At 41.4% G+C, this 26,263-nt stretch overlaps 1 protein-coding gene across 1 annotated transcript in view; it reads right to left on the reverse strand.

Moving 5' to 3' along the window:
• Nucleotides 1-470: 470 nt before the first annotated feature.
• Nucleotides 471-26,263, reverse strand: part of prim2 (DNA primase subunit 2) — a 107,380-nt gene continuing 81,587 nt past the window's right edge. Inside the window, exons 11-14 of the mRNA XM_021580908.2 lie at nucleotides 18,671-18,797; nucleotides 18,297-18,379; nucleotides 5,662-5,730; nucleotides 471-846 (exon numbers count right to left, since the gene is read on the reverse strand). Coding sequence (XP_021436583.2) covers nucleotides 616-846; nucleotides 5,662-5,730; nucleotides 18,297-18,379; nucleotides 18,671-18,797 — 510 coding nt within the window. The 3' untranslated portion in view covers nucleotides 471-615. The remainder of the gene's footprint in view (nucleotides 847-5,661; nucleotides 5,731-18,296; nucleotides 18,380-18,670; nucleotides 18,798-26,263) is intronic.

Genomic DNA, 26,263 nt, shown 5'->3' on the forward strand with positions numbered 1-26,263 from the left:
CTGGATTGGTTGAACAGTGCAGAAGAGACTCCACCGACAGTGTTTTTAATTCTCGACCAGTATATAGGGGATCTAGTTTCAGGCATTTATTTTACACCTGCTACGTTAGGTTAATCCCTTGTGAGCAAAAACAATGACATTGCTTCTGTGGCAGCTAGGATATTTTCTGGTCATAGACCAATGAGCAGGCAATGGGCCTCGCAGAAGAGAAAAAAGGGAGGCAACACCATTCCCAGACTATTTCAAAATTAATAGAATTGCACCAATGTCAGCTTTCAAACAGGGAGAAAAACTGTAGATACATCACAGCAATTTATTAGAAAGAGCATCCAACCGTTCCAAAGTTCAGGTTTGAGAATTGTAGTCCCACTGTTGGTGAATCCCAAGATTGAGGTTAAGGTCAAGATTCATCTTTTGCTTGTTATTGTGTTGCATTTGTCAACCAACAAATAAGCACCAAAGAGAAGATCTTCATATTTTCAACTTTATTACTACGTACATGTAAAACAGAGGACAGCGTTGAACCTTTGAGAAGAATAGAAAATCATTATTCTTGGTAAAAAAACATTTGACTGGATGGGAGCTTATTCAAATCTACATAGTAAGGAAATGTTATCAGGCATCTTGGAAGAAAGAATCCAGGTCCTCTGTTATTTCTGCTGCCACCTCCTGAGGGAGGTTCCCTGGTCCTGGTGTTTGGTGAGGGGACGGGTTGGGGGGTTTGGTGGCAGGGTTGTCCTCCCGCTTCACTTCCACCTTCACCCCAGCCCCGGGACCGCCTAGCAGCTTCTGGCTCTCCATGAAGTACTGGTTGGGGTGATTGAGTGAAAACCCAGAGTCCTCAATCTGGACACAACAGAAACAAATTTTGTTAGGTGTCAGACGGTAAAAAGAATACCTTGGACAGAAGTGTCAGAAAGACAACTCTGCTTCAGTTGTTTAACTAAATGGCATTGTTCTGGTGTTCTGAACTGATGCAATTCCTCCCTCCTATTTCAAGCCAGACAGTGTGATTGGGAGGGAACACACCGGCTTTAAAAACAAGTCTCCCTGAATAAGGTGTCAGCATGTTTCAATTCGGCTGGCGCCTAGCCGAACGAGTGTGCTCGCATACTCCCTTAAAAGACCTTCGCTTGAGAAACAAGAAAAAGAGCAGCAATAGTACTGTTGGTCCATTTTGAGACGCCGTAGCCAGTTTACACCTTAAAATAGTCTAAGATATTTCCATTCATTTTGACGTTTTTGGCGATTTTACATCTTACTAAGATGTTTGGTGAAGTATTTCTTAATTAAAAAATTAAAACTAGTATTGATTCCCTACTGACCAATCACTGATGAACCAAAACGCCACAAAATGTCGTCATAATATATGTACGAACTCTTCCGAACTGTTTAGACTCCGAAGCATGAGGGCAATTTAAGTCCCTCTCCTGCCATCACCTTGAGATCATTGTTCAATTCCTTTGTCTAGCGAGGCAAATACAAGCTGACTGCTCGGCTGTATTTGAACCAGCGTGGGTCCACATGTACGCCTACATATCTCAGCAGTACTTGATGGGAATAAACTCCTTACAGAAACATCAAAAGAAACAAGTACCCTACTCATTTAAGAGAAAACCCCCATCTAATTTCTCCTGTTAACTGTCCTGTCTCTGTTCACTGTCTGTGCATTAAACTTATTAAAGAGTGGAAAAATCTCAGAGCCACAGGTTTCACAAGTACAGAACTGTGCAATCCATTACATGCAGATCTGTCTCAGCATTACCACATAGCACTTGGCCTTCTGGATGTGACAAATGACAAATGCATAAACATGAAACAATCCGAACCCAAGATCAGAAACAAATCAATCTTTGAATAATTTTGCTGCTGCAGCACCCTCCTGCTCCCATAATCCGAGGTGAAGCATCTCGGAGCTTGCCATTTCATTACTCTTTCTATTGTTTGATTTATTGCTCCTGTGTAAATATTTAATCAGTGAAGTATTATATTTTGACCTTTAATAAACGCTGCCAAGGAGGGAGGAACAACAGATCTATCTGTACAAACCCACAGATCTGGAACCAGGTAGGACATTAGGGCGGTCATACAATATGTATTGCGATTCTATAGGTTTAAAAAAATACAGGCGTTTTGGCGCAGGTACAACTGACTAGCGCTAGTCGGTTGTACCTGCAGTAGCAAAAAAAAAAAGAGGTAAATATCAATAACATTGCGAAATGTGACTATCAATTTTGACCCCCATCACTATAGGACGTGGCAGATACTTAATTCTCCCAGTGGCAGGTAAGGGAGAAACAAGTTGGTAGTCTTTGTGCCACATTATGACAATCATTTAAAGATTAGGGGTCGTATATTGGTGGGATTGCCCATACCCTCCACACAAAATAACAATTCTTTCACAATGTGTATTAATGTCACAAACATGCAGTTTGGACGACAGGACTAAAATATGACTCGTGAATGTCATAAATGTGGATTTTTCATTTCGGAGGTGGTGGGGGGTTCCATTTATCTTTCAAAGGCTGTTAGAGCACACTGTTTATCAGAGCTGCCATCTTATTTATTCCAGGGGAATTATCCCTGGGACCCTCTGACTGTACAGCTCCAGCTCCAGGCTATTAGTCAGCACCTATGACCCAGAGCACCGTTTCATTCCTCCAGAGGGTCCAATGAATGATGATCTTGGAAAGCAATGACAGAGTTTACTGAAACACCATTAGAGGCATTTAAATTGTTCTCTGTGACAATGTGAGTATATTACAACAAGGAGAAACAAGCCCCACAAATATTAATCATAACCCTTAGGTTAATTACCAAACAGATAAATTGCAATAGTGGACTAGATTAAGGACATCTATGATACTATCGAGTCTAGACATCTACAGTTGAGGTCGGAAGTTAACATACACCTTAGCCAATGTATTTGGTAGCATTGCCTTTAAATTGGTTAACTTGGGTCAAACGTTTTGGGTAGCCTCCACAAGCTTCCCACAATAAGTTGGGTGAATTTTCTGCCCATTCTTTCTGACAGAGCTGGTGTAACTAAGTCAGGTGTGTAGGCCTCCTTCTTCGCACACGCCTTTTCAGTTCTGTCCAAACACTTTCTATGGGATTGAGGTCAGGGCTTTGTGATGGCCACTCCAATACCTTGACTTTGTTGTCCTTAAGCCATTTTGCCACAACTTTGGAAGTATGCTTGGGGTCATTGTCCATTTGGAATACCCATTTGCGACCAAGCTTTAACTTCAAGACTGATGTCTTGAGATGTTGCTTCAATATATCCACATAAGTCCCTCCTGCAGCAAAGCACCCCCACAACATGATGCTGCCATCCCCGTGCTTCACGGTTGGGATGGTGTTCTTCTGCTTGCAAGCATCCCCCTTTTTCCTCCAAACATAACGATCGTCATTATGGCCAAACAGTTCTGTTTTATCAGACCAGAGGACATTTCTCCAAAAAGTATGATCTTTGTCCCCATGTGCAGTTGCAAACCGTAGTCTGGCTTTTTTAAAGGCGGTTTTGGAGCAGTGGCTTCTTCCTTGCTGAGCGACCTTTCAGGTTATGTCGATATAGGACTCGTTTACTGACGATATAGCTACTTTTGTACCTGTTTCCTCCAGCATCTTCACAAGGTCCTTTGCTGTTGTTCTGGGATTAATTTGCACATTTTGCACCAAAGTACTTTCATCTCTAGGGGACAGAATGCATCTACTTCCTGAGTGGTATGACGGCTGCGTGATCCCATGGTGTTTATATTTGCGTACTATTGTTTGTACAGATGAACGTGGTACTTTAAGACGTTTGGAAATTGCTCCCAAGGATGAACCAGACTTGTGGAGGTCCACAATTTTTTTCTGAGGTCTTGGCTGATTTCTTTTGATTGTCCCATGATGTCAAGCAAAGAGGCACAGAGTTTGAAGGTAGGCCTTGAAATACATCCACAGGTACACCTCCAATTGACTAAAATTATGTCAATCAGCCTATCAGAAGCTTCTAAAGCCATGACATAATTTTCTGGAATTGTCCAAGCTGTTTAAAGGCACAGTCAACTTAGTGCATGTAAACTTCTGACCCACTGAAATTGTGATACAGTGAATTATAAGTGAAATAATTTGTCTGTAAACAATTGTTGGAAAAATGACTTGTGTCATGCACAAAGTAGATGTCCTAACCGACTCGCCAAAACTATAGTTTGTTAACAAGAAATTTGTGGAGTGGTTGAAAAATGAGTTTTAATGACTCCAACCTAAGTGTATGTAAACTTCCGACTTCAACTGTAGGTCTTGTAAGTAAGGCAAAGAAGTTGAGTAGAGCTGAAGCCATTAGAAGGCTGTGATGGGAGTATTACATCAACCAATAAAGATAATTTAGGCTGGTAACCAGAAACAATGTGACCCACCCACCCATCGGTGTAGCTAGGTCCCTGCAGACACATTGTCCTTTGCTTGGCTGGGGAAGTGTTTTCGTCAAGAAGCAAAGTGACTTTCATCGGACTGACTTTCAAGGTGCATTTTGGCTCTAACTCTGAAACTGGCAACAAATGGGTCTTGTGAGGTCTAAAGTTTCAATGTGCAATGATGAAATGGAGTTTAAGAAAAGAACACGACTATCATAAATGTGCCCAAAAAAGGCTAGGTAATCTAAAACCTTATTAAATCACAATCTTTTTTTTATCATAAATCTGTCCTTTAAAATATTTTTGGGATTACGGTATAAAGTGCTTTACATGTACTTTTCCTGGGTTATCAGATTGAAATGTGATCCGAGGATATTAGCTTCTCAGAATAAACTTTGCACCAGAGCGATGGCAAACATTCTGAAAAGTTTACCTCCAACATTCACATCAAAGACTGCTCCCCTCTCTCCTTCCCCAACTCAGTCAAATTAAACTGTCACATAGCAGATAGTCAACATTTACATCTTGGTGCTACGTGCCCACATTCTCATCAGGATTCTGTCACTTCAGCTGCGTTGAACGCTGAGGGACAGGGGCACGTGTTAAAGAACTAATCCTGACTGACATCTCTAGATTATTGCTTTCTCACTGAAAAAAAAAAAAAACCCCGCCATCTCTCTCCCCAGTCCGTCAGTCTGTAGAGCTTCCAATTTAAATACAATAAACAGTGCAGCACGGAAAATCACGCGAATTGTCAACAAGTATCGGAGACGCGCTTCCATTCATTTGCTTTTCCCAATAGCACTGACCCAAAAAATACTTTTATGGGTTGCTGGAAATAACACAGACGTATGTAAGCAATTGCTATGATCAACGTGCATAACAGCAACCCCTTACAAGACAAACAGCAATAAGAACAAGCTCTACCCTGATTATTTCCCATACATTTTTCTCCCTCCTAAATAAGGCCTGAATATTAAAAGCCTTGAATGTGACTGAAACTGCTGATCTAAAAGGTTCTCCACTAAAAGGTATTAGATCAAATAAATGAAATTTATTAGGGGCTAAATTAATTTAAAGTGCCATAATTAACCCATACAAGTTAAATGGATATGACAGCTAATGATGGATGTGATTACAGAGCTGGAGGCCCCTCCCTCCAGAGGCTTCATGCATATCCTGCGGGGCCCTCCCTCCGGTCCCCACAATAGCAGGCAGGCCACCCCAATTACATCTGGCCCCAAATGAAAGCCGTCCTTACACTGTGCGTCAGTTCAAAGTACTTCTGGCAGGCCAGCTGATAGTGCATTCCCTTGACCAACTCCAGGATCTGAAAACAAGAAAAGAAAGCAGGGGGAATAGAGATTAAAGAGGTGTTGGGGTTAGAGAGAGATCTTGAAATATGATTTGCATACAACAGGAATGTTGTTGTGTAAGCGCGGATTTGACGTTAACCAATCACGGTGACTAGCAGTTATAGATGGGTTAGCTGACAACATCACGAAAATGTGCGCTCTTCCACGGGGTAGAAGTCAGCGTGTTGTTGTGATTCTGGATGGCCAGACTGTTAGCAAGAATGACAAGTAACTGCCATGTGTGGAATCTTAAGTGGCTCGTTGCAGATAGTTTCATATTGTTCTTGATACCATGTCCTGTTTTGAGGTATTTCGACTGGTTTCATGTCAATGCTAATATGGCAAAAATGTGCAAGTTAGCTAACCAACAACTGTAACAAAGCATTTGAGAAACAAGTGCTAATTGTGCAAATGTATTGATGTTTTCAATAAACATTGGAGACTATACATAGCTTACATGTTGTCAACAATTTAGGCCATTCCTTATGTTTTGCCCCATAGTTGCACACTCGTTATTTCTGTTCCTGTACCACCAACCCGTCTATATGCAGTTTAAGGAACAACTTTGCACGATGGATGAAGTGCTTGTGTTGAGGCCCTTGTGTTTTGTGGGTGCTAATTATAGAGCGACATCATAGTGCAGCTTTAAAATTAGGCTCAAGGTATTACTGGAAATATACTGAACACAAATATAAACGTAACATGTTGGTCCCTTGTTTCATGAGCTGAAATAAAAGATCCCAGAAATGTTCCATACGCACAAAAAACATCTCTTATTTTTTTGGGCACAGATTAGTTTACATCCCTGTTAGTGAGCATTTATCCTTTGCCAGAATAATCCATCCACGTGACAGGTGTGGCATATCAAGAAGCTGATTAAACAGCATGATCATTACACAGGTGCACCTTGTGCTGGGGACAACAAAAGGCCACTCTAAAATGTGCAGTTCTGTCACAACACAATGCCACTGATGAGGGAGCATGCAATTGGCATGCTGACTGCATGATTGGACGCAGACCACGTGTATGGCGTCATGTGGGCAAGCGGTTTGCTGATGTCAACATTGTGAACAGACTTATGGTGGCGGTGGGGTTATGGTATGGGCAGGCATAAGCTACAGACAACGAACAAGTACATTTTATCGACAGCAATTTGAATGCACAGAGATACCGTGACGAGATCCCGAGGCCCATTTTCGTGCCATTCATCTGCTGCCATCACCTCATGTTTCAGCAGGCTAATGCACGGCCGGCCCTATGTCACAAGGATCTGTACACAATTCCTGGAAGCTGAATGAGGTCCCAGTTCTTCCATGGCCTGCATACTTACCATACATGTCACCCATTTAGCATGTTTGGGATGCTGTGGATCGACGTGTACGACAGTGTATATCAGTTCCTGACAATATCCAGTGAACTCGCACAGCCATTGAAGAGGGACAACATTCCACCATCAACCTTACAGTGAAATGCTTACTTATGAGCCCCTAACCAACAATGCAGTTGGAAAAAAAATACAGATAAGAATTAGAAATAAAAGTAACAAGTAATTAAAGAGCAGCAGTAAAATAACAATAGCGAAACTATATACAGGGGGGTACCGGGACAGAGTCAATGTGCGGGGACACCAGTTAGTTGAGGTAATATGTACATGTAGATAAAGTTATTATTAAAGTGACTATGCATAGATGATAACAACAGAGAGTAGCAGCGGTGTAAAAGAGGGGGAGGGGCAATGCAAATAGTCTGGGTAGCCATTTGATTAGATGTTCAGGAGTCTTATGGCTTGGGGGTAGAAGCTGTTTAGAAGCCTCTTGGACCTAGACTTGGCGCTTCGGTACCGCTTCCCATCCTATACACTGAGTTGTGAATATATCGTCAGGTGCACAAATTCACTATAAACCTTAAGGAGAGATTAAACGCCAATGTTCCACTTCCCACTTGTCAAATGGGTTTCTGGGGTTCCTAACACAGACAATAAAGTACCCTAGTCGCAGAGGGGATTGACTGGCACATTAAATCACGAAGGATGTCATCCGAGTTCCTTTACACCAGTTAAGGCAGGACTTTAAAGCTTTATGGTGCCTCTTCTACCATTCACAGGGTGCATGCACCTTTTTTTTATTCCTATATTTCTCAATGTATTGGGGGAAAAAATGCAACAGATTGACAGACTTTCCATATTGGTGCCCATGACTAGCTTTTCCAGCGCCAAGAGCCAAGGTGAAAGCACAGCCAATGGCTGCCCTTCTGAATGACAGACAGGTTAGCGCACATTCTTAGAGGGGGGCATTGTCACATGTCAGTGTCTGGCCTCTGTGGCATGCAGTGTCAGTTTTAAGGGGGGGCAACCCCAGGTAGACTGGGTGAGTGAGGACTGATGTTATGCATATGAATCACTTCCCACTGATTTCTCTCACTTTGGATTCAGTCTCTAACATTTAATAATGCTGCCCTACAGTGGTTGCTCAACTAAAAGTGTTGCGATTATGCTGCGGGACTTTGAGGTAATTTGTGGTTTAGTACAGTACCCAGCGTCACTACTTCATTGCTCCAGATCAGTGCAAGGGGTAGTTCGAGCACTGATTATGCTTTTGGGTCCCAAGGCGCTACTGTGTCTGACAATGAATAGGCGACATAAACCAAATATAAACTGATAATTGTGCACAACTTCAAAATTGAATATCAATTAATTGTATGATGAGGATGAAGGTAATTGAACTTAGAACAATAGTGTAAGAATTACTATTCCTCTGTCAATTATGTTTTTGTTACTACTCGTCAGTATTACTTACTAAAACTGTTGTTACACTAAGAGAAACTTGGACTACAATTAGCGTGTGGAAATGTTAGGATTATTTTGCTCTTACTGTAGTACTGTAGCCTACTCCCGACCGGTCACGTTGTACAGCACCATTATGGGCTATTAGCAGGACAATAGACTTATCAAGGAGGGTAGGGAGAGAATTGTATCGTCAAATGTATTTCTTAGTTAGGTTGGCTGTATCACAACCTGCCGTGATTGGTTGCAATTTCAATTTAATCCACCAGAAAAGACAGAACAAATAATCCAACAAATATTGTGGTTAAACTCTAATATACCAATTAATTAAAAAAAAACTATCAATTGGAACCTTTAACAAGTGGAAGGGGAAAATGGTAATATTATTATTAACCCTGTTTTTCACAAGTGTTTTTTTGGCTGTGAATTCTGCAAACAATGTTTCTAGGATGGGCTATTAGCACGACTCATTTATATATATATACACACACAATGCTCAAAAAAATAAAGAGAACACTTAAACAACACAATGTAACTCCAAGTCAAAATCACTTCTCAGGTAGTGCAGCTCATCCAGGATGGCACATCAATGCGAGCTGTGGCAAGAAGGCTTGCTGTGTCTGTCAGCGTAGTGTCCAGAGCATGGAGGCGCTACCAGGAGAAAGGCCAGTACATCAGGAGACGTGGAGGAGGCCGTAGGAGGGCAACAACCCAACAGCAGGATCGCTACCTCCGCCTTTGTGCAAGGAGGAGCACTGCCAGAGCCCTGCACAATGACCTCCAGCAGGCCACAAATGTGCATGTGTCTGCTCAAACGGTCAGAAACAGACTCCATGAGGGTGGTATGAGGGCCCGACGTCCACAGGTGGGGGTTGTGCTTACAGCCCAACACTGTGCAGGACGTTTGGCATTTGCCAGAGAACACCAAGATTGGCAAATTCGCCACTGGCGCCCTGTGCTCTTCACATGAAAGCAGGTTCACACTAAGCACATGTGACAGAGTCTGGAGACGCCGTGGAGAACGTTCTGCTGCCTGCAACATCCTCCAGCATGACCGGTTTGGCGGTGGGTCAGTCATGGTGTGGGTTGGCATTTCTTTGAGGGGCCGCACAGCCCTCCATGTGCTCGCCAGAGGTAGCCTGACTGCCATTAGGTACCGAGATGAGATCCTCAGACCCCTTGTGAGACCATATGCTGGTGCGGTTGGCCCTGGGTTCCTCCTAATGCAAGACAATGCTAGACCTCATGTGGCTGGAGTGTGTCAGCAGTTCCTGCAAGAGGAAGGCATTGATGCTATGGACTGGCCCGCCCGTTCCCCAGACCTGAATCCAATTGAGCACATCTGGGACATCATGTCTCGCTCCATCCACCAACGCCACGTTGCACCACAGACTGTCCAGGAGTTGGCGGATGCTTTAGTCAAGGTCTGGGAGGAGATCCCTCAGGAGACCATCCGCCACCTCATCAGGAGCATGCCCAGGCGTTGTAGGGAGGTCATACAGGCACGTGGAGGCCACACACACTACTGAGCCCCATTTTTACTTGTTTTAACGACATTACATCAAAGTTGGATCAGCCTGTAGTGTGGTTTTCCACTTTAATTTTGAGTGTGACTCTAAACCCAGACCTGATAAATTTAATTTTCATTGATAATTTGTGTGATTTTGTTGTCAGCATATTCAACTATGTGAAGAAAAAAGTATTTAATAAGAATATTTCATTCATTCAGATCTAGGATGTGTTATTTTAGTGTTTCCTTTATTTTTTTGAGCAGTGTACAGTATGTCATATTGATCATGGCTCCTGAGTGGCGCAGTGGTCTAAGGCACTGCATCTCAGTGCAAGAGGCATCACTACAGTCGCTGGTTCGAATCCAGGTTGCTTCACATCCAACCGTGATTGGGAGTCCCATAGGGCGGCGCACAATTATCATTATTATTCATTTAGAATTATATAAAAGCCCCTTAGGGCAAATATGGTCTGTGAGAATATCTAATGAAAAATGCCCCTTTGATATTAATTTAGAATATTCCAATCCTCTAAATGTAATTATTAGCAGAGTCACATCATTGGAAGAAATATTTTTAGATATACTGTAGGTCTACCGTAGGCGACATGAGTCTCACTAGTGTTGAGTAATGTGCTGTTAAAAGTGATGTAGGTCTTATTTATTTACTTAAAAAGCATATTGAAGTTAGAAGCAAAACGATTTGAAGCAATAGCCTAACCGCTGTGGTCAACTATTTCAGCCCCGTTTCACACTGCTCTGAGACAAACATGGGGACTGGTCTTGATAAATCAATTAGATTTGTATTTTCACTGAATATTGGTTAGACTACAATTAGGGTGTGGAAATGTTATGCTCTTAGTACTGTTATCTACTCCCGACCGTCACATTGTACAGCACCATATTTTCTATTTCATCCTAACGGTAACTGAGGGTTTAGTTTTTCTTGGAATAGAAACACCATGATATTAATCAAATTAAGCTAAATTTGTTAAAATGAATTCCATATACTATGTTCTTAAAAAAAAGGTTTTACATTCTCTAGTAGAGCCAATATTGAAGGCTATCAAATGCTTCTCAAAGATGACCTCGTGGTCAAACTAGCACTAATGGTAACAATGCCTGACAATTAAATAACGTACCATAGAATTCTGTGGCAGCCCGCAAGGTGTGCTGCAATATGACGCTACTTTTAAAGGAAGAACCACTGTACATACCGGCCTACATTGGCCTCCTGGGCCAAACCCCACACAGTGTCAGCGTGTCCTCCACTCAACTCTGAGTACTACTATAGGGGTTGCTGAGGGGGACAGGGAGGAAATGACTCATTTAATTTGAAGAGGGATAAGCTCCCTTTGAGTTGGCTGTCCACTTCAATTAGCACGCTATCATCTAGTCCTTCCCTAGTGCTTAATGGATTGCTTAGTACACAGATTATTTTAAATATTGATTGGCCTCTCACTAGTGTGTGGTCTTTAGACTTGACTGTGCAAATTTGTACATTGAAATATAATCTAGATTCTATTTCTATAGATTTGAATACACAGACATATATGGGTATGAATAGGCTACTTTAACCAGTGCTTAGAATGGGCTGTGCTGAATGCTTCAGCACACAGTAACATTTAAATAAACTACCTTAAAACACTCATATTAGCTGAATTGATCTCATATATATGCACTAGAGATATGTCTAGGAGCTGTATACAACCATCCATTTCAGGTCTAGACTGTTATTTTTGTGGGAAATAACATTGTGTGGAATGTTTAAGTGAAATACAAGCATAATGTTTGCAATGACAAGCAATCTGCTGACAATTTTTTACTGCAAGTGACTCACTCATATTATTTCTCATTTTATTTTGAAAGCTTTCAGCTCTATTTATTGACTTGAGTGTTTTCATGGTCCCATTTTCAGTAAATACATGTGGAAATGTATCAAATTCTAAATATAGCTTACAAATCAAATACATTTTTATTTGTCACATACACATGGTTAGCAGATGTTAATGCGAGTGTAGCGAAATGCTTGTGCTTCTAGTTCCGACAATGCAGTAATAACCAACGAGTGATCTAAACTAACAATTCCACAACTACTACCTTATATACACAAGTGTAAAGGGATAAAGAATATGTACATAAAGATATATGAATGAGTGATGGTACAGAACGGCATAGGCAAGATGCAGTAGATGGTATCGAGTACAGTATATCCATATGAGATGAGCAATGTAGGGTATGTAAACAAAGTGGCATAGTTTAAAGTGGCTAGTGATACATGTATTACGTAAAGATGCAGTAGATGATATAGAGTACAGTATATACATATACATATGAGATGGGTAATGTAGGGTATGTAAACATTATATTAAGTGGCATTGTTTAAAGTGGCGAGTGATACATTTTTTACATCAATTTCCATTATTAAAGTGGCTGGAGTTGAGGCAGTATGTTGGCAGCAGCCACTCAATGTTAGTGGTGGCTGTTTAACAGTCTGATGGCCTTGAGATAGAAGCTGTTTTTCAGTCTCTCAGTCCCTACTTTGATGCACCTGTATTGACCTCGCCTTCTGGATGACAGCGGGGTGAACAGGCAGTGGCTCGGGTGGTTGTTGTCCTTGATGATCTTAATGGCCTTCCTGTGACATTGGGTGGTGTAGGTGACCTGGAGGGCCGGTAGTTTGCCCCCGGTGATGCGTTGTGCAGACCTCACTACCCTCTGGAGAGCCTTACGGTTGTGGGCGGAGCAGTTGCCGTACCAGGCAGTGATACAGCCCGAAAGGATGCTCTCGATTGTGCATCTGTAAAAGTTTGTGAGTGCTTTGGTGACAAGCCAAATTTCTTCAGCCTCCTGAGGTTGAAGAGGCGCTGCTGCGCCTTCTTCACAACGCTGTGTGTGGGTGGACCAATTCAGTTTGTCTGTGATGTTTACGCCGAGGAACTTAAAACGTACTACCCTCTCCACTACTGTCCCGTCGATGTGGATAGGGGGGTGCTCCCTCTGCTGTTTCCTGAAGTCCACAATCATCTCCTTTGTTTTGTTGACGTTGAGTGTGAGGTTATTTTCCTGACACCACACTCCGAGGGCCCTCACTTCCTCCCTGTAGGCCGTCTCGTCGTTGTTGGTAATCAAGTCTACCACTGTAGTGTCGCCCGCAAACTTGATGATTGAGTTGGAGGCATGCATGGCCACGCAGTCGTGGGTGAACAGGGAGTACAGGAGAGGGCTCAGAACACACCCTTGTGGGGCCTCAGTGTTGAGGATCAGCAGGGTGGAGATGTTGTTACCTACCCTCACCACCTGGGGGCGGCCCGTCAGGAAGTCCAGTACCCAGTTGCACAGGGCGGGGTTGAGACCCAGGGTCTCGAGCTTGATGACGAGTTTGGAGGGTACTATGGTGTTAAATGCTGAGCTGTAGTCGATGAACAGCATTCTCACATAGGTATTCCTCTTGTCCAGATGGGTTAGGGCAGTGTGGCTGCGATTGCATCGTCTGTGGACCTATTGGGGCGGTAAGCAAATTGGAGTGGGTCTAGGGTGTCAGGTAGGGTGGAGGTGATATGGTCCTTGACTAGTCTCTCAAAAGCACTTCATGATGACAGAAGTGAGTGCTAAGGGGCAGTAGTTTGGCTCAGTTACCTTAGCTTTCTTGGGTGGTATACGCTCTGATATACCACGGCTGTCAGCCAGCATTCAGGGCTCGAACCACCCCGTTTATAATTGCATTTAGGGATACTGCAGCTCTGATCGCTTATGCCGAACCGGTCTGTAGAGTTCTGAAGAAAATCTCTTGCATATTTGTTTCGGTATGTTACATTGAAAATGGATAATATTGGCAATTCCCACAGTAGAGAGTGAAACGTTGATAGAGGGGAAAACTAGAAAGTTGAGTGAAGTTCAATCTCATGCTTCCCTTCCGTCGGGTGATATTTATTCTGCAGTGGTCACCAACCGGTCAATCGAGATCGACTGGTCAATCTCCAAGGAGTTCCTCGTTGATCGCCAAACATCTCTGTAAAAACCCCAAAGATAAAGCCTTGTGTTCCTACTAGGTATTTTTTTCATCTCGGGCTGTTTGTGGTAGGTGCAGCTGCCCTGCGCGCTGGGTAGGTGAACGGTTGCCATTTTGAACCATTTCATGTGTCTGAAGGTACAAACTCTGCCTTCCCAGCAGGCCCAAAGAGCAAATCAAGTGCACTATAGGCCTACCGCTGGCCAATCAGACAGCTCAGATTAACGTGTCTGCAGTAAGGTAGCAGGCATACAAGAAAGCTACAGTGAAGTAGATACTATGAGATTTCCAAACGTTTAAAACCATGACTAGAGAGAGACGGTCAACGAATACATCTAAGAGCTGCTGTTTTTATGAGTGAGTTCATGTTTAAGTTCTTACTCATTACTGTCCACACTTTGTATTCAACACTTTTATAAGACATAAAATGTGTTTTTTCCCTATTTCCACTCAGCACTACAACAAGCACTGCAGCAGTAATGAATGAGTAGGAAAGTGTATCTATAGGCTTGCGTGGTTATTAGCAGCTTGGGTCTTTTTTAAATGTTGAGAAATATTTATTTCTCTGTTCATAGGAGTAACATGAATTTGTGCATGAAGGACAGCTGGAAGACTGGTGTCCCTTTTTTGGTCAGTGTCAGTGGAGGAAAGGGAGAGCGGAGGGATGTTGAGAGGCGGACCCTCAGTCTGCCGCTTTCTCCCTCGCTGAGACTGACTATCAGATGCAGGCACCATCAGCCCAGTAAAATAAAAATGGTAATTATTTAAATGTATGCTCACTTAGCTGTGTAATCAGTTACAGTACCAGCAAAAAATATTGTAATCCGAAAACGGATACTTTTGAAAACTAGATGATTACTTTTAAATTCAGAAAGGATGTTTGCGGATTTCTGTTTTTGACACTTGTGTTTTCTCAGTGAGGCACAAGTTTAAGTTTGTTCCACCTGAGCGAGTCTGACCACAAGTCAGAGACCACTGTGATGACACACCAAATGTGTGATGGATCGTGGGAAAAGAGCAGGTATAGGCTTTTGTAGGCTACAGTCCAAGCTATGTCTTCCAATGGTGTGACTAATGTCGGCACCCAAAAATGATCCAACTTGAATAAACACTTAGAGGTAAGGATGACAGCAGTGGTGTAGTCCACGCCCATACAGATATCACTTATTATTGATATCTATATAGCGCATTGATGTGAATCACACTGCTGCTCTCATTGAGCTATTTGCGCCTTACGGATTGTGGTTGTTGTGGATGGCTGTTCACAAATCTAGATGTGTATTTGAACCCAATAATGGTTGAATTCAAGAAGTTTAAGCTGCCTATCAATTATTGTTTTTGAAACAGGTGGACAGCCAGTGAAAAATGCGCTCTTACAACAGCTGCACAGTGCAGATCCCAGCCTATGGAATAAAAGTGGGGTTTTTATTGCTCAATGTAATTCATGCTGATAAAAAAAAAAAATATCCATAGGCCTATTGGACACATGCTCAAACTCACACACTTGATTGCCCCTTTTAAGTCTATCTGTAGTTGCTACATCTATTTTTGGACACACAAAAATAATGTAACTTAAATGCCTCATGAGCTTTAGTTCAACTGTCACACTCCACGAGAACCCAAAATATAAGCTTGTTTTTCTCCAATGTTTGTAATCATCATAAACAAACACTGTATAGCCTCATAACATTGTTTTAACAATGTTAATATCATGGATGGTCAGTCCTTGCATCGACAGCTCTGTTTATGAATCTGAGAGTGGTGACATCTCTCCTTTAGCTTTTTACCAAAACCGAGGCGGGGCGTCCGTTCTGTTATTGTTTCATCTGTGGAACTGCCTTTTAAACAGCTGCATATTATCAAGATATCAAAGTGTCACCAACAACAATAGCCTCTAGCAAATGCAGCATATGGCATTCATTTTTCACACGTAAATAGGACTTTTCAGTAGAGCTCAAAGCATGCCATTCCATGAGCGCAGCATTTATTTTGACTGCGCCCAATCAGTCCTCCATGACAACAAAATCATAAACAGAGTAGGGCTGGCTAATAAGTCCTTCGTTTTGGGGTCATGCTCAGGTAAAACAATTTTGCTAATCTATACCTCCATATTTCCAAGTCCTATTCTTAAAGATCAAGGGGTATAACATTTATTGGAATTCTTTGTGTTTTAATGTAAAGATATAATTTAATCATATTATCTTATGTAGTAGAAAGCGATGGGTTAGAAGAAGCCTAAATAACCAACCTATAAAATGTTTACATCCATATATGGCCAGCTATATAAACTTTAACATTGATTTATCCCGCAATAGATGCCGTTCAATTGGTAACATACATTTATGTCTTCATCTAAAGTAATCTAAAAGTAACAGAATGTAATCAGATTACGTTACCGAGTTTGGGTAGCCCAAAAGTTATATTACTGATTACAATTTTGGACAGGTAACTAGTAACTAACGGATTACATTTAGAAAGTAACCTACCCAACGCTGCTCACAAGTGAAACAAAATGGATCTATTACCGGGGTGATCATATAGCCTACCTCAAATTCTGAAATATATATATATTTTTAAATGGCCCGAACAACAATGCATTGGCAGGGCAATTCAAGCAAAGCCAATTTGCGGTGATAATGTATTAGGCCTATAGCTGGTATGGGAATAATAATGCATTTTATTTTGTAAGGTGGTTTCTTGCGTCAAACGCAACATTTTCAGTCACCTTGTCTGAAGGACAACTGGATAAACAGGTTAATGTTAAGCCCTGCCTATTTTTTTTAAGTCTCATGGAATGTGGGACTACAATGAACACCACACATTGGCTGCTACTATAGGCTGAATGATAGAACAACTATTTCCATGTTCAAATGTTATGGGATGCATTTTCTACATTGTTTTTGTAGGTAGGCCACTCTGGTAGGCCTACATTATGATAAAATAGCCAACGTGGCCTTCTTGACCACTTAAAACTAACTTAAAGCAGGTACAGCCTCAGCGTACATAGTAAACGCACTTTGGAAATTGCACACATTGTTCAAGTTTGCACTCAGCAGACCTGAAATCTGCTCAGTGCTGAACATTTTTTGAGGGAATATTGGACATAAGTGTGTCGTGTACTGGAAAAGGGTCTATATTCCCTAAACTTAGTTAGGCAATTACATCTATCAGGACACTTCCAAATGACATTGGAAGATTATATTTCTAGATTATACTGTGGGCTGTTAGGCTGCGTGTATATGTTCTTCATATGAGACTTTGAACAGTGAACTTTATGGCCCAATTAAAAAGGGGACCATGAATTAAATTAACGTCCTGAAGGTCCATAACTCCAAGAGAACGCTACGGCAAGACCTTACAACTTCATTTCATTACCTGCACCATTGAACCCAGTTTAATGTGTTGAGAGAACACATTGAAAGTGCTTAAAAAGAGCACTTGAAAATATGCCCCGATTCATTTTAGAAGACACAGATGCTAAGGCGGTCAAAGCTGTAAACTCACTGAGCTGAGCTGCTCATATATAAAACCTGGGCTCTAGGCTGGAGCACTGCAGGTTTAAACTACACCAAAAATATCAATGCTAAAAACACTCACATACCTACCAAATACTACTGACGGGGCTAATGATCTCTGAGGAAAATTGCATCTAAAGTCAACTGAAGAAAATTTGATTTGAGAAAATTGGTTAACCCTGTATGAACTAAACACGTCCATGTTTCTGGTATATAAAAATGTCAACTGCATTGTTTTACTAAGAGCTGTGAAAAAGCAATTACTTCCTCACTTTTCTTAGTGTTATAATAATCTGTCAACCTTGTCAAAAGTGTGATGACAATCTACATTTTGCTCTGTACTGAATACATATTCTAATCTATACTTAACTTTTAGAGAATTAAACTTTCTTCCTTTCAAATTTCATTTCTGGTATTGTTATGGAGCTTAAGGCAGACTAAGACAGTTTGACTTTTGTAAAAATGTTGGTGACACTGTACTGTTCATTTTACGTCAGTAATGTGCGTTTGTTTCTTGCCATCTAGGACTATTTATCGTCAGTAAAAGATCATTACAATAGATCACCAGGTTAAACTACATTCATCCATACAAAGTAAATCATGTAGATGAGACTGCCTGAACATATTAGTGACAACCGCAGTCAGTTAATGTTGCATTGTTCCATGGGTTAACAGAGCATCTGAGAGAACAGAACAGCCTCAGGCGTGTTCTGGGCCTTACCCACCTGACTGATGCCGCTGGGGGAGACCTTATAGGACTGCAGCTTCTGCTTCAGCAGCTCTGGGTCACTGTGTCGGAATGGACACCCTGCAACCACCAGGTCATAGAGAAATTAGGCATGAGAGAATGGCAGGTATTCACAATAAAAAAACATTTTTTGCATGGGTCAAACGATTAGACATTGAAATCAAAACACTGCCTTGCATTTGTTATGGCTGGGTTCATAGGGAAAATTGCATCCATACATAACCCTTTTCATGGAGCAAATTTTCACCGGTATCACTGCTATCAAGCTATAGGCTTAAAATGCTAATAATGATAAAAAAAGGGCTCATCATGTGTGCAATAACCATGTATCTCTCTAGGTCCATGACTCACCGTGCTGGTCGCCTTGGCTGGGTGGGTTTGACAAAATCACCTTCATGCAACTGTAAGGGGTGTAGTCAGTGCGCTTGCCTTCCTTCCCGAACATGTGGCGGATGCTGTAGGCATATGCTTTGTCAAACTGCAAGGCAAAAAGAGAGCGAGAGAAAAGAGAGGTGAGACATGGGGTTGTAGTGAAAGAGGGCAAGGGAATGGAGGGAGGAATGGGGGGTGCGGGAGGTTGGGGGTGAAAACAGAGACGTTGTCGTACATCATGTCGGTGGCGGCAGGGTGTTTTCCGCCATGAAATATTGAGCTATTAAAGGGAACCTGCTGCAGAGGTGTTTCCAAACGCCAGACAGCCGTTACTGGATTATGGGTAGTGTGCCCCCCCCTCTCCATCTCTCTCTTCCCTGTTACTGGCTGCACACCTCTTCACATATATGCTGTGATCATTTGTCAGAAAGGCGTTAACATAAGGAGACCGAATTAAAGCTGTAAAAACGCCAATCACACAGTCACATTACAGGCCCATCCACTACAGACAACCCGTTATTGGAAAGTTCCTATTGAATTGTGTACCCATTGTTGTGGATGGTACAATCAAAACCATCAATCCGTGTGAAAAAAATACATAGGCCTATAAGACAAACACATATGGGGAAAAAAGTGCTCAGAACTCACTCAGTTGAATAATTCAAGAAAACCCAACTAACCGCTGATCCACTGAAAATCAAAAGAAGCATTCAACAGTGACAGCAGAACCTCTGAAGCAGCGTTTCACAAACTCAGTCCTGGGGACCCAAAGGGTTGCATGTTTTGTTTTTGCCCTAACACTACACAGCTGATTCAAATCAAAGCTTGATGATTAGTTGATGATTTGAATCAGCTGTGTAGTGTTAGGGCAAAAACCAAAACGTGCAACCCTTGGGGTCCCGAGGACAGAGTTTGAGAAACCCTTCTCTAAAGCATCTGAATCTTTCCATTCCATAGCCACAGCTCTCCTCCTCTCTGCAGGCAGACCTACTGTCGATACCACCACCTCAGAGGGTCCGCCTTCTGTCCTGCTCCAAAATATATGGCATGTGCTTAAGAAACCATTACAGTGTTTGCGTTCGATGGGGGTCACTGCATTCAATCTCAGCGGTGAACTCAATTTACCAATCATATGTACTCTTGTAGCTGCTCAAAAGGGAAATACGGCCTCCCCCTGACGGTAAAATCAACAGAGGGCTGCGGGAGAGCGAGAAAACATTAATCACGATGGTACTCATCATAATCCATTACAATTGCAATAAAACCCCTGGACTTGACAAGGTGACCAGCTGCATCGTGGCAATCTCAGGAGCGATAAAAACTACTCACCAATCATATATTAATTATATGGTGCTCCTAAGGATTTAGGAAGCCGTTTCCAGTTTAAAGATCACAGCCTACTGTATTAAAATTGTTCTAGGAGCGCTTGGTCGGTGCTTTGACATTTGTGTAAAAGTTTCCTGTGTTACTGCTATTCATGCATATTAATAAGTGACAGTGAGCACGGAGAGTTTGACACTAAAAACTTAGGACCTCGAGAACAGATAGTTAAGGGAAGGACTTCATCTTTTTTTTGACAAGTACATCTACGAAATCACACAAACTGTGAAGTTGGTAACTTTGATTGAAAGACCACTGTTTCCGGATGCCTACTGGTCCATCCAGTCAGAGCCACTCACAAGGAGCCGAGCTCCAAGGACAACAATGACATTTGTTAGATAAAGCCAGTCTAATTACACAGTGGCGTAGCTATTGAATGTCAGAAGTGCCAGCAATTCAGTGCTCCGCTGAAAGACTGCCACACACGGAGCCACTGCGCACCCCACTTCTTTTATAACAGTAATTGCAGTATTAATGTCAACTGTTTCCAAAGTAATGTATGCAAATGCTCATTGGAGGAAGATCATTGTTTTTCCATCACTGATCTTAAATTCCAGCTGGAATAAATTGGCAGCACGCTCTTTTCTTTGCAATTGCATCTCTGAAGAGTGCCAAATGTCATTTTCAAACAGAGTCCAAACTGATTCTACATGTACAACCGCGTGAAAATATCGGCAGTAAGACACCCACGGGCGGGTGGTCCCTAAATGATATATATTTTTAAAAACACGTGGCGCCAAATGAACGGTGAACAACTGGCAGATCGACATTCGGTGCGGTGTGCCCTCCCTTACGGAATGTAATTTCAAAACCTGAGAGCTGCTATTCTTTCCAGTGTTTGACAGCAATATGTAGGCTAGTTGAAGTGAGATTGATGTAAGGCATATCTGACGCTAAACTGTAACCCGTAACTGAAAAGCTAGCTAAACCAATAATGAATCACAATGGAGACATTTTGCCATTTCCTAATTTATTTCAATACCAAAAATGCCTCAAAGCATTCAGATTATGTTTTGCACACCTACCAAAAACAACAAAAGCAACATGCAGGAAAACGATGAAGCTCTCATTTCAAAGCTTTATCAAAGCACATCCCAAGAGGTAACAGATCCTAAGAAGTTGGCTTCAATGTGGAAAAATTGAGAAAGAAAAAAAACATACAAGCCATAGTAGCGTGCAGCCGGTACTTCTTCATTTAACCCCAAGCAGTCCTTCATTTCTACTGAGGGTTTTGGAAGAGGCTGTGTGAAAACTACAGAAAGCAGCCAGAGTGAGAGGAAGTAAAGCATGATGACACGGCTGTTGGATAATGCAGTGTCTGCCCTGTGGGCCTACTGTACAGCCTGCTAACATCTCCAGTCCAACACACATTGGCAATGGTGTCAAGAGTAGAAAGGAGAAGAGGTGTGTGTGTGTACACAAGCCTTGCCGTGGCTCCTCAGAGACAGTCCATTGTGACTGATGTGGCACTAGGACTAATCCATTTGATGTGTAATGCCATTAAAGCATGTTTCATTTTAAATCACCACTACAAGCCTTATGACTAAGAACACCTTGTCAAATAAAGGGTGCAAACTCAGGGCAACATTGAAAATGAGGGACTCCACAATGCATCATGGCTCATCCTAAAATGCACATTTGTCTGCTATTTCAGTTAATAAACATGCAGCCTTCAGAGACCATTATATTAGTGGGTTGGGTAAATAGCTTGAGGATACAAGCTACATACATGCTACATAATTGTTAGGCACTTCCTGCCTATATGGATGACAAATACATGTAGTCTAACATTTTGGGAACTGTAGGCAATAGACTGGCTCTGGATTTAGGTGGAAAGCACAGAGGATATTGGATATATTAATATGGAAAGTCTTCTTAAAATCCATACAATTTTAATCCAACTTCAGAAAGGTTTCCAAGCCCACAAGTGGACTTTACGGCAGAAGTCTAAGCAATCACCATGTATGTTCAGAAGCTTTGTTTTTTTCAATACAGAAAGCCTTTTCTTTCAGTGTCAGGGTGCGAACAGAGCACAGCTCTTCCACCTTTGTCTGGCTGTGTGAAATGTATCAAGAGCAGACAGCAAAAGTGAGAGCGCTCCAAAGACTAATGCTTCGGGAGAGGCATTAAGCATAGAACTAGATGGAAACAGAGATTACATCCTGGGAGTGACTTGAATAATAAAAACCTGTAGCACCTTCAAGGAGCATTTAAATAGTTTGGAAGGGTTTAGCATGCAGCCACTCACGTACAGATTCGCCAGACACTCAATGTTCCTGGGTCAATTACCTAATTACCCGGTTTCAATCAAGGGCAGTGAATGAGAAACTATTAAACTACAGAAAAACTAAGTGCTATATGGAGGACCGAGTCATGAGGAGGAGTGGAGGGAAAAACAAATAGAACTGCTATAATAGGAGTTTCTGGTCTCAGTGTAGGATAATGAAAATAAACAAATACCTACATCTAAATACCATAAGATCGAGCATATTTAAATTTTAGAAAACACTAGCGTTTATTTACTATGGGCCACCAGTTGAACGGGATAGCCTACCTGTCATGCATGGGTATACAGAACTAGTTAAAAAAAGTTTGGACACACCAACTAATATAAGGGTTTTTCTTTATTCTTACTATTTTCTACATTGTATATGAGTAGTGAAGACATCAAAACTATGAAATAACACATATGGAATCATGTAGTAACCAATAAAGTGTTAAATCAAAATATATGTTATATGTGAGATTCTTCAAAGTAGCAAACCTTGAGTAGCCTTGATGACAGCTTTGCAAACTCTTAGCATTCTCTCGACCAACTTCATGAGGTAGTCACCTCAAATGCATTTAAATGAACAGGTGTGCCTTGTTGAAAGTTAATTTGTGGAATTTCTTTATTTCTTAATGTGTTTGAGCCAATCAGTTGTGTTGTGACAAGGTAGGGGGTATGTTGTGACAGCAGATAGCCCTGTGGTAAAAGACCAAGTCCATATTATGGCACGAACAGCTCAAATAAGCAAAGAGAAACAACATTCCATCATTACTTTAATATATGAAGGTCAGTAAATCCGGGAACATTAAGAACTTTGAAAGTTTCAAGTGCAGTCGCAAAAACCCTCAAGCACTATGACGAAACTGGCTCTCAGGAGAACCGTCACAGGTAAGGAAGACCCAGAGTTACCCCCGGTGCAGAGGATAAAATTATTAGAGTTAACTGCAACTCAGCTTGCAGACCAAATAAATGCTTCAGAGTTCAAGTAACAGACACATCAACTGTTCAGAAGAGACTGCATGAAATCAGGCCTTCATGGTCCAATTGCTGCAAAGAAACCACTACCAAAGGACACTTACTGGGACTATCATTTGTTTTTCAACAGGACAATGACCCAACACACCTCCAGGCTGTGTAGGGGCTATTTGACCAAGAAGGAGAGTGATGGAGTGCTGCATCAGATGACCTGGCCTCCACAATCACCTGACCTCAACCCAATTTAGATGGTTTGGGGTGAGTTGGACCGCAGAGTGAAGGAAAAGCAGCCAACAAGTGCACAGCATATGTGGAAACACATTCCTCATGACGCTGGTTGAGAGAATGCCAAGCTGTCAAAGGCAAAGGGTGGCTACTTTCTAGAATCTCAAATATAAAATATATATTTTGATTTATTTAACACTTTCTTTTGGTTAATACATGATTCCATGTGTTAGTTCACTATTATTCAAACATGTAGAAAATCGTAAAAATAAAGAAAAACCCTTGAATGCGTGTCCAAACTTTGAACTGGTACTGTTTTTACAGTTGAAGTCGGAAGTTTACATACACCTTAACCAAATACATTTAAACTCAGTTTCACAATTCCTGAAATTTAATCCTAGTAAAACTCCCTGTTTTAGGTCAGTTAGGATCAACACTTTATTTTAAGAATGTGAAATTCCAGAATAATAGTAGAGAATAATTTATTTAACCTTTTATTTCTTTCTTCATATTCCCAGAGGGTCAGAAGTTTACATACACTAAATTAGTATTTGGTAGCATTGCATTTAAAAAATAGTTTAACTTGGGCCAAACATTTAGGGTAACCTTCCACAAGCCTCCCACAATAAGTTGGGTGAATTTTGGCCCATTCCTCCTGACAGAGCTGGTGTAACTGAGTCAGGTTTGTAAGGCCTCCTTGCTCACACACACCTTTTCAGGTCTGCCCAAACATTTTCTATGGGATTGATGTGATGGCCACTCCAATACCTTGACTTTGTTGTCCTTAAGCCATTTTGCCACAACTTTGGAAGTATGCTTGGGGTCATTGTCCATTTGGAAGACCCATTTGCAACCAAGCTTTAACTTCCTGATTGATGTCTTGAGAAGTAGCTTCATTATATCCACAAAATTGTCCTACCTCATGATGTCATCTATCTTGTGAAGTGCAGTTGCAAACCATAGTCTGGCTTTTTTATGGAGGTTTTGGAGCAGTGGCTTCTTCCTTGCTGAGCGGCCTTTCCAGTTATGTCGATATAGGACTTGTTTTACTGTGGATATAGATACTTTTGTACCCGTTTCCTCCAGCACCTTCACAAAGTCCTTTGCTGTTTTTCTGGGATTTATTTGGACTGTTCGCACCAAAGTACGTTCATCTCTAGGAGACAGAACGCGTCTCCTTCCTGAGCAGTATGACAGCTGCGAGGATGAACCAAACTTGTGGAGGTCTACAATTGTTTTTCTGAGGTCTTGGCTGATTTATTTTGATTGTCCCATGATGTCAGGCAAAGAGGCACTGAGTTTGAAGGTAGGCCTTGAAATACATCCACAGGTACACCTCCAATTGACTCAAATGATGTCAATTAGCCTATCAGAAGCGTCTAAAGCCATGACATCATTTTCTGGAATTTTCCAAGCTGTTTCAAGGCACAGTCAATTTAGTGTATGTAAACTTCTGACCCACTGAAATTGTGATACAGTGAATGATAAGTGAAATAATCTGTCTGTAAACAATTGCTGGAAACATTACTTGTGTCATGCACAAAGTAGATGTCCTAACAGACTTGCCAAAACTATAGTTTGTTAACAAGAAATTTGTGGAGTGGTTTACAAACAAATTTGAATGACTCCAATCTAAGTGGATGTATACTTCTGACTTCAAATGCATAGAGCCTTGCAAAAGTATTCAGACCCCTAGGTCTTCTTCACATTTTATTGGGTTTCATTGGGTGAGATTAACATGAATTTAATTGTCATTTGTTTGTCAACAATCTACACAAAATACTCTGCAATGTCAAAGTGGAAGAAAATTAATGATTTTTTTTTTTTAAATTAGGATTTAAGTTGAATTCCTCTCCCAGTGTCTAGTGTAAAGCAGGTTTTCCTCTAGGACAGAGGTTCTTAAGACTTTTAAGCTCGAGTCCCAAATGTGAAATGTACTGCCCTCGAATGACCCAAATTAAGAAGAAATAGTGTATGATTCTAAATGTTTACTCATAACTCGTGACCCACCACTCACATATTTAGGGCTCACTTTGGGTCCCAAAGCATCGTTCAAGAAACCCTGCTCTATGATTTTTCCTGTGCTTAGCTCCTTCTCATCTCTTTTTTACCCTGGAAAACTCCAGTATTTGCTGATGACAAGTGTACCCATACCCTAATGCAGCCACCACCATGCTTAAAAATAAGGAGCCAGTTACTCAGTGATGTGTTGTGTTTACCCAAACTTAAGTATTACTTTAGTACCTTTTAGTACCGTTTTGGAATATTTGTATTATTTTCGCTCTACAATGTTGTTGATCAATCCTCAGTTCTCTCCCATCACAGACATTGAACTCTGTAACCGTTTAAAAACATGAGTCTATATAGTCGCTGAATACTTCTGCAACGATAGTATTTTGTGTAGAAAACACTTAAATCCATTTTAATCCCACTAACACAAAATGTGAAGAAATACAAGGGGTCGATATACTTTTGCAAGTCACTGTAAGGCAGGTACTCAACATGGAGGTTGTAACAAAGCAGAAACAAATTTCTATGAAATGACAAGCAAGCACACTGACATAAGCCAAAACAATATTTGTTCTACTGCTCATCACACAAATGCAGAATAAACACATTTTGTAGGTGAAAAAATATAAATTACTGGAACTGTTAATATATCCAATTAGTACAGTGTATTGGCTAATCCAGGCCTAAACATCAACAGCGTTAACTGCTAGCAA

Source organism: Oncorhynchus mykiss, chromosome 23 (assembly GCF_013265735.2).
Source record: "Oncorhynchus mykiss isolate Arlee chromosome 23, USDA_OmykA_1.1, whole genome shotgun sequence".
NCBI lineage: Eukaryota > Metazoa > Chordata > Actinopteri > Salmoniformes > Salmonidae > Oncorhynchus > Oncorhynchus mykiss.